General features: G+C 49.3%; 1 protein-coding gene across 1 annotated transcript; it reads right to left on the reverse strand.

Annotated features, from left to right (window-relative positions):
- Nucleotides 1-239: 239 nt before the first annotated feature.
- Nucleotides 240-6,084, reverse strand: LOC120699722 (condensin-2 complex subunit D3-like). Its single transcript, XM_039983773.1, has 8 exons — nucleotides 3,920-6,084; nucleotides 2,698-3,189; nucleotides 2,529-2,620; nucleotides 1,793-1,880; nucleotides 1,611-1,725; nucleotides 1,413-1,542; nucleotides 1,160-1,334; nucleotides 240-905 (listed from the first exon to the last, which is right to left on the reverse strand). The coding sequence occupies exons 1-8, from the start codon at nucleotides 6,020-6,022 to the stop codon at nucleotides 252-254; spliced, it is 3,849 nt and encodes a 1,282-aa protein (XP_039839707.1). The 5' UTR covers nucleotides 6,023-6,084; the 3' UTR covers nucleotides 240-251.
- Between the last annotated feature and the right edge of the window lie 3,261 nt (nucleotides 6,085-9,345).

Here is a 9,345-nt window from a genome sequence, read left to right on the forward strand (position 1 = left end):
GCCTTCACGAGAGGTACGATCAGCCTAATCTTAGTGAGAAGAGGTTTCAATTATTTCAACTTTTATAGTATAGAATAGTACAGATGATTGCCGTCCAAAAATATGTACAATGCCGATCCGTGAAAACCCTCATTGAGAGGATGAGGTCGGCAGATACTATACTAATCAGGTAAGCAGTTTAGCATCATACTAAAACGACCATCAGACAACCTAAGCTCATCAGCCAAAACGAGCTGCCATGAGTGAACAGGCTAATTCTCATCGTCCGACTCAAACGACTGAAGCCGCCGGACTGACTCCAGAACACCCGGAAGGCGAGAGCCAGGACCAGCAGTGTCCAAAATCGACTTCACCTTGGGCACACTCATGGAATGCAGAGGCGGCGTCGGCGTGTTCCGGTTCACCTCCTTCAGCACCGACCTGACAGTGGCTCTCGCAGATGCATCGACGTTCGCCGCAGCCGCACCAGCTGGCGTCTGCCTGGCTGGGGACCTGGTGGTGCCGCTGGGGCCGGCCTCAAACTCTGCGGCCGCCTTGTCCTTCCCTTTGCCCGCCTCGTACTTCTGCATGTCGTACAGGAGCTCCCGCTGGAGCTGCTTGTCCGCCACCAGGATCTCCTCAATCTCGTTCTTGTAGTCCTTGAGCAGGGCGCGCAGGCACTCCATCAGGCAGCCCGTCAGCGGGCTGTTCTTGCTCTCCAGCAGCCGCTTCAGCTCGATGAAGATTGGGACCGCAACCTGTATCAGGTTCTTCTTCGCGACCTGGGTCACCGCCCTACCCTTGGCCGCCAGGAGCGCGCTGGCTGTCCCTCCACCTTCGCCACCCTCCTCATCCATCTCGGAATTATCTGTGCAGATGTTGGGGTGGATACGCATCTCCTTGCAAGCCAGTATTTGCATAGCATCCTGTTCACAAATGGAAAATAGCAAAATGTAAAGCTATCTAGCTCTCGGAGACATCTGAAACTAAAACAGATACTAAGCATGTACCACAAGCATGAAACTAAAACTCAGGATGCATGTGCATATTGCAGGCCAGTCAAGTGCCAAGCATGCTATAAGCAGTTCTCATCATGTCAAAGATTGCATCTAGGTATTTGATTTTTTTCAAAAAAAATAATTAGGTACTTCATATTGGCAGGAAATCATGTGATGCCTACCTGAAGTACAGCCCTTCCACCAGCATCATCAACACTGAGCAAGCCATCACAAACAGCTGCTAAGATCTCAGCACATAATTTGGCTGATGTGGCTAAAAGGTGCTCTGGTGCCATTTGTTTCAGCAAAGAGGCATAAATGTGCATTCTTTTTGACCTCGATCTTTCGTCAGTGCCACTGAAACAAAAATGAGCATGAGAAAGTTCAGCTAGGGATGAAGCATTGTTCCTGCAAGTACAGTTTAGCTTGTCTCACCGAATTGCGAAAAGGGCAGGTCTTCTGTCTGAACTTCTTTGAGACTCGCTATGAGCACCATGTCCAGTGCAATCATTTAGGACATATATAGCTTCAATAAAACTATTATATGCAAGGAGTGGTGCTTTAGCTGCAAAACTTACATAGATGTTAGGCAGTGACTTAAAACAAGAAAAGGCTAGTATAAATAATAAATACCTTTTAAGATATTGCTGAAAAGGTAGTCAGCCAAATGCCTTATCTTCTCCGACTCATCAACTAAACATGGCAGAAACCGAAGGAAGAGAACTCCTCTCCACTTTACATAGTCCCTCTGGATAAAAACAATAGTCTCAATAACCATGATATTCAGATCAATACAATAAAGGAGTGATTAGCACCTGCAGCAACTTGGAGAGTAGAATAAATGTTTGTCTCCGTACTACTTCACAGGGGTCACGAAGTAATTTTGTTATTTTTGATATATAACTGCAGAAACATCATAAAAGAAAGCTCGGTTAGAGTTCACATGTCCAAAAAAAGGCTTTATCTTTTTGAAAAATAAATATATGAAATATCTTCTTTATTCATCTGCCAAAGTAGCTGATAGGATAGCATTGACAAAACTCATTTACCAATGATGGACGGTATTAATCCATTAACATTGAACCCTTTTTGCAATACCATCTCACATGAGTTCAAGCATGTTGCTAGAATTTTGAAAATATGGCGGGACTTTTTTCTATTTTCTTTTAAAATAACAGGCACGATGGGAGTTACACAAACTAATATATGATCATTCATTGAGAAAATAAGTTAGAGAGTGGTCAAATACAACAATAAGAAAACACAGGGAAACAAATGAGCCATGTTTCATTCACCAAAGATTCGTAAGAATCATCTGATTGTCTGAACATTGTAAGGGTGGGGAAGTTTAAATTATAATTATAATGTTTTGTAAAGTGTGATTGTGAAAGGAACCTTCATTTTTATCGAGAGAGAAAGTGAGTCTAAAAAAGCACATTATGATATACAGAAACATGCATATCTACTTGCAAGAAACAGTAACAAATTCTGGAAGGATAGTGATATTAGTATCAATGGTTACTTGAATATAAAAACGAAAAATAAGCTCACCAGTCAACCATTGCGGTATAACAGACATAGAAGTCTGCCATTGCAACCATGATATTGTTCCGAAGGGTAGCCATATCGCTCCTTTCAAGCTCCTGATTCATAGAAGCAACATTGACTGTCTATCTGTTAAGAGTAGTCATAATTCATACAATAAGCACCGAATACATACCTGAACAAAAATTGGAATGTATCGTTTGGCCACTTTGTCATCTACAAGGCAAATTTTTGCCAATGTATCCCACGACTGTATATATAACGATGGAGCTAACTCTTTAAATGATATTGTCCCACCAACAAGATTTTTTGGCCTCGGCTCAGAGTTTCCAGAAGTTATGATTGTGTGCAGCAAAGGAGTGAAGTCTTTCACATTGGCAGTGGGGCAAGCTAGGATCAGTGATCCAACAGTGAACACAGCAATAACCGCTTCTGATGTTGACTTTGATGCGGATGTCTGTTTCTTTCCCCTGCTTTTGCTACTCAGAGGAGTAACGAAACTGTGACCCCTGGCTGATTCTGATATCTCTTTTATGTATTGGTCAAGGATGTCAACAGCACTACGGATTAGTTGCTGTGCCCACTTTAGGATCAGTGCATCACCCTCCTTTGCTGTTTTTGCTTTCCTTTTACATAAATTTTTCAGCGACTTTACATGGGCATCAACCTGTTTATTTATACAATAAAAAGTATGGTGAAGATATGGACATGAATTAATTCTGTTAAGCGCAGCTTTGGTGCAGAAATTTGTAGACATTTACACAACACCACAGAAAATTTGTATCAAGGAAAAAGACAATATGAATTTGTGATGAACATTGATGCAGAACTCTGGTCTATGGACAGGAAACAAGTGGCTAATTAATGATCGAAACAGCAAAGGTTCTGGATAATCTTGTATTTTTGTCATTAGATTCCAAACAGGTAACAAGCAAGCTTTCCAGCAATATATTGTGATTGCAAGGATCTCCCTTCCAGAAAATATCGTCGATTATTATAATACCCACACATGCAGGCACAGTAGATCTACATTTACCAAAATGTCATAATTTACCAAATCTACATTTACCAAAATCTCCCTTCCAGAAAATATCGTCGAAGTTATGCCTTTTTACAACTATACAGAATCCTGATCTACATTTCTGACCATACCAAATGTCATAATTTACCAAAAAGTCTTCAGAACAGTACATGTTGCCAAGTCCCAACAGAGTGGGCAATAAAATTAGGGCACACTGCATAAAGCCTAGCAGATTTAATCTTGTTTCACGTGGCAGATTAAGTGAGATCTGAAGTTGTTAAAACATTATACCATGCTAGTGTAAAATTTAACTGTAGCGAAAGCACATTAATTGGTACTAGCCAATAATATTGTTTTGGATCGACTAACTGATTACCTCACTCAGGTTCATATCGAAATTCTCAATCCTTGTGAGCAAGCTGTGTGCCAATTCTGCTGCAGGTTCCACAGGTAGCTCCATGGAGACATTTGAAATGGTTTGTAAGAGTGACACACGATTAACTGCCCAGAATGCAGAGTTTGGTTCCACTTGAGAACAAGCTTTACCTCTGTCATCTTGTCCATCATTGTCAAGGAGTTTCCAGTGGTGGGACAGGAACTTCCAATTAACTGATTTTGGCGCAAATGATGAGACCTCAGAAAGAAGCCACCAAGACCCTATAGGTGCAGTCCAATTCTCAATCGGCTTACAACTTCTCAACCACAAGGATTCAGATATTGTTATTATGTTCTGCAGTGAACTAGCAAGCACTGGTTTCAGCTTCTTCTTCTTCCCAAGGCTTGCACATATCTTCTTTATGCACGGAGCAACCTCTCCATCGCAGATGCTTTTCAGCAAATCCAGTGTCCCTTCAGGAAAAACTTCCTCCAGCTTAATGGAATCATCGTCTAGGTTCAAATTGGCAGCTTGGCAGATCCTGTTAAGTACCAGTTCGAGAAAGAGGTTTTCACATTCCTCTTGGATGCTTGTCTCACTATCAATGACCAGAGGAGGCACTGCCTGAAGCCACTCTTTCATCACTTTCTCATCTGGGAATTTCCTAAACACCTCCGAGATGGCTGCAAGGGCAGCCTTGCGGATGCTGACTAATGGATCAGAGCATGCGGCTCCCATTGCACAAAGTAGAGACTCATCAACGGGTCTCCCAATCAGACCGATTGCCTTTGTGATGAGCACAAGCGCAGCTTTCCTCACAGCAGCCTTATCATCGGTGCAGCGTTGTCTCAGCAATTCCCCAAGGCCCATGTCCCCAATCCTCATCACCTCCTGCAACTGATCAACCTCTACACCTCTCTCAGACAAAACAACAAGCGCCTGGGCTGCATTTGTTAACGCCCGAGCTCGTACCCCTCCCACGATATCAGAGCACCTCTCCACCAACACCCGGAGACACTTCAGCCCCCATGAGCCCTCCTCCAGATCACAGTCATCCCCATGAGATTGCAACAGGACCGGTAACATAGCAAGGACCAAATCCACAGCAAGCAGCCGCCCCTTAGCCTTGCCCTTTGACATGGCCACCACGTACCCAGCAAACCCATCCCTTTCCTGTGACCCCAATGCCCGCACCACCTCGACTATGGCCTCCACCGCCAGTGCCCTGGACTCCGCCTTGTCCGGCGCCTTCACAGCCAAGTACCTTGGCAGGTACCCCACAGCCTTCCTCACCCCATCCTCCCCTTCCTCAGCACCCAATGGCACAAATTTCGTCACAAGGAACTGCACCGCGCCCACCCGTGCCGCAGATTTCGACCCTGACAGTACCGCCGGCGCCAGCGCACGCACCACATCCTGCACCGCCTCGGCGTGGTTGTCGGATCCAAGGACGGCGGCGAGGACATCGAACGCCGCGAGCTCCGCGGCGGTGTCGACGAGTGAGCGCCGCGCGTCCGGGTGGGCCCGGAGCGGCAGCCGCCCCGCGGCGTCGGCGAGCAGGGAGAGCGCCCGCGGGAGCAGCGACGGCGCCGCCTGCGGGGCCGCAGCCGGCTGGTGGCGCTGGTTGTTGCGCTTCCGCTTATTGCCGCGGCCGCCGCCGGAACCGGAGCTAGGGTTGGCGTAGGCGGCGGCGGCGGCGGCCTTGCGGATGGCCAGGAGGAGGGAGAGGAACGGGAGCGGGGAGAAGAGCGTGAGGAGCGGGGAGGCCGGCGCGAGGAGGAGGCGGAGGTACGCGACCGCGGCGGGGAGCGGGTGCGCGGAGAGGGCGGCCTCGAGCGGGGGGAGCAACGAGGACGCCGGGACGCCGGCCGCGGCGAGGCGGGGGAAGAGGGACGCGACGGCGGCGGGGGCGGAGGAGAGGTAGGTGATGGAGGGGAGGGACAGGGACGGGGAGGTGGCGGAGGAGGAGGAGGCGCGGCGGTGGAGGGCGGCGAGCTCGGAGAGGACGGCCGGGAGGGAGCCGGAGGCGGAGGGGGCCGACAGGGGGGAGTCGATGTCGGCGCCGGCGCCGTCGAGGTCGATGTCCATCTCGTCGGCGTCCATGGCGGCGAGATCGGGGGTGAAGTGGGGACTGGGGAGTGTGAGGGAGGAGGGAGGAGGGAATTTTGAAATTTGTGGACGCTGGGGAAATCGGGGTCCGTTAAAGGCTACTACTAGGGACTCGATCAGATTGGTGCTGTTGAAATCAAATCCAACGCTTCTGAGATGCACACCGCTCGCCCCAAAATCTAACGCTAACGCCGCCGCCTCCGTTTTCGCTCGCGGCCGCGCACAAATCTGCCGGAGAGGAAAGGGACCTCCACGCCTCGCGCGAAGATCGTCCCAATTCCGCCGCCGGGCCCGTCGCCACCGCGGCAAGCCGCCCGTCGCAGGTCGCAGCGGGGCGCGCCGGCCCTGCTGCGTGTGGAGGCGGCCACCTAGCACCTAGAGGAGGCCGAAAGAAAAGGAACTCGAGGGACAGAACAAGCAGAGTCTTCATGTGGCGCAGGACTTGGAATGATACAGCAAAGAACTGCCCGATGCAAATGAACTGGCTTAGATTCACACCGATGACAATGATGCAAGACAGTGTGAGGAAAAACTGCACAATCAGGGGTCCCATCAGCAGCAAGGAACAACTGCAAAACAATTGCAAGAATAGATTGAGCAGAGAGTGTTGGTCCCTGCAATCAAGGGCCAGGTAAGCAACCTGATCACCTTCCTCTTCCTCTCCCTCTCCTTAGCTCCAAGGTAGAAAAAGAGCTGAGCTCTTCTGCACACACATACACTCTGCTGTCTGCTCTCTGCGCTGGCTGAGAGCTGAACACTAGAATGTGGTAAGAATGAACTGTCTTTTCTCATTGCATTGCATTCATATTTATACACCATTGCTACCTACTCTAAGGTGCTACCAGTTATGGCTAATAACTTCTATCACTATCTGAACATTAGTGGCCTAGAGCCATAAGTCAACAAAGGCTGCAAGTCAACAAAAGCTGCTAGCAAACTGCAGACTTCCTTAACCTAAATCAGAGAAGGGACAGCTGCAAATTAAGTCTTACATTACTTCCCCAAATCCTGCTGCTAGCCCTGGACCTCATCCATGCCGATCATCTTCCTCAATTCCGAGAACCGAAGACGCCCAAGCGACTTGGTGAGGATGTCAGCGAGTTGCCGTCCGGTGTCGATGAACTCGATGACAAGGTGCCCCCCATCGACGCAGTCCCGAAGAAAATGGAACTTCACATCGATATGCTTGCTTCGGTCGTGAAAGACGGGGTTCTTTGCCAGCGCAATGGCCGGCTGGTTGTCCACCTTGAGTGCTGGCGGGCGAGCTTCAACGCCAGTGAGCTCACCCAACAGCCGGCGCAGCCAAACGACTTGGCACGCCGCGGTGGCCGCTGCAATGTACTCCGATTCACAGGTTGACAGCTGTAGCGAAAATGGTCTCTCATGCCATATTTCAATATAATGTTTTGGTGATTGATATAGACAACACAACACTTGGACTAACATGATTGTTAAGAAAACCATTCTCAGGCTTTTAGGTTCAAGTGATGACAAAGAGAAGATAGGTGTAGCTAGGCCCGAAGGAACAAGGATTGAGGCATTTTGCTATCATCGGTTAAACCGACGTAGGGCAAAATGAACTCACCGGTGCAATCACAGAGAAGGTCTGCGGGCTAGGGTTTTACACCGGATGAACCGACGCTACGGAAGTTATATACGTCGATACATTGGCAGATGAAGACCGAGGAAATTACATACACCGGTTGAACCGATGATGCATCGGTCAATTGCATCGGTTCAGTTGTCCAGAGAGGTGGTTTTTGGAGGAACATGAAGAAGTTACACTCACCGGTTAAACCGACGCTAATATTACATACACCGGTTGATTACATCGGTTAAACCGGCGATACACCGGTTGATTGCTAACGGCTAGTTTTTCAATTAGCAGTTTACATACACCGGTTGAACCGATGGTGGCTTTTGGGGTACGTCGGATTAACCGGCGTTACGCAGTTTTCTGGCAGCTTTTCTCCAACGGCTATATTTGCTTATACTGCCTATATATACCCCAAAGGCCGGGTCATTTGAGAGTGCTGGAGTTCAAGGAAGTATACAAGAGCTAAAGATCATCTCCAACCACCATAGAGCTTCATTGTACATCATATAGGCTTAAGCACACTTGTGAGAGTGCTTAGTGCTTGTTTAGGCTTAGTTCTTGAGAGAACTAGCTTGAGAGAAAGACTTGCTGCGGCAAGCATCTTGTGTACTCGTCGTGTGACCCTCCGACTTTGTGCGGGGAAGGAGGCCCCTACTTGGTGTTAAAGCTCCAAGATAGTGAAGACGGTGCCGTGGTGACGCTTCTAGATAAACGGTGGCGGTGACCTCGTCTTTGTGACTTGGCGTCACTTAGCCTTTGCTTGTCGGGAGCCTTGGAGGCGTGGCAAGACGGTGATTAAGCGAAGAGACTCGGCATCACACTTGTTCTTTGTGAGCAAGTGGTCGTGGACGTGGGGAGGGACTTTGGTGTCCTAACCGAACCACGTTAAATCGTGTGTCTTGGTGTCTTCACGGGAGTTTGCATATCCTCTCCCTTACCGCTTTACTTACCGCATTACGTTTCCGCATTTACTCTTTCTTGCTTACCTTTACTTTCCTAGTTAGTTTGATTAGGATTGGCTATAGGTTGCAAGTCTTTTGGGGCAAGTAGAGGGTAGCATAGATAAACCTAAGTCACAACTAGCATGTGTAGGACGTGTTAGGTTTATCTTATGCAAGAAGTTTGAGCCCTAGGATAAAAAAGCGATTAGCGACCCTATTCACCCCCTCCCCCTCTAGGGTCGGACACCCCGGTGATCCTTACAACAGCGCCACCACCTTCTGCTTCAGTGACTGCCAAGCCACCGGTGCGGTTCCAAGGGAGACGAGCACACCTGTGGTGCTCTTCCGTCCATCCACATCTCCAGCCATATCCGCATCGCTGAATGCCGTCAGCTGAAGCCCGCCATGCCTGGGGAAGACGACGGCCATGTCCAGAGAGCCCTGGACGTAGCGCAGCACCCGCTTGACCGCTGTCTAGTGGTCCTCCCGTGGGTCTTCGAGAAAACGGCTCACATACCCGACTGCGAACGTGATGTCCGGCCGCGTATGCGTCAGCCACTGCAGCCCGCCGACGATGCTCCAGTAACGCGTTGCGTCCACCCTCGCCGCCGTGCTGTTCTTCGACAGCTTGATCCGCTCCTCCATTGGCGTCGCCATGGGCTTGCAGCCCATCATCCCGGCCTGCTCCAGCAGCTTGAGCGCATAGGCGCGCTGGCCCAGCTTGATGGAGTCCCTCCCCTGCTTTACCTCGATGCCGAGGTAGTAGGAGAGTGCGCCGA

This window comes from Panicum virgatum, chromosome 3K (assembly GCF_016808335.1).
Source record: "Panicum virgatum strain AP13 chromosome 3K, P.virgatum_v5, whole genome shotgun sequence".
NCBI classification, from domain to species: Eukaryota; Viridiplantae; Streptophyta; class Magnoliopsida; order Poales; family Poaceae; genus Panicum; species Panicum virgatum.

Excerpts from the sequence above, each read along its gene's own strand:
- LOC120699722 (XM_039983773.1), bottom strand. The coding sequence starts at position 6,022 with ATGGACGCCGACGAGATGGACATCGACCTCGACGGCGCCGGCGCCGAC. Across the intron at positions 1,335-1,412 it reads CCTGCCCTTTTCGCAATTCG|TGGCACTGACGAAAGATCGA; the intron begins GTGAGACAAGCT and ends TTTTTGTTTCAG. Across the intron at positions 906-1,159 it reads GTGGAAGGGCTGTACTTCAG|GATGCTATGCAAATACTGGC; the intron begins GTAGGCATCACA and ends ATTTGTGAACAG.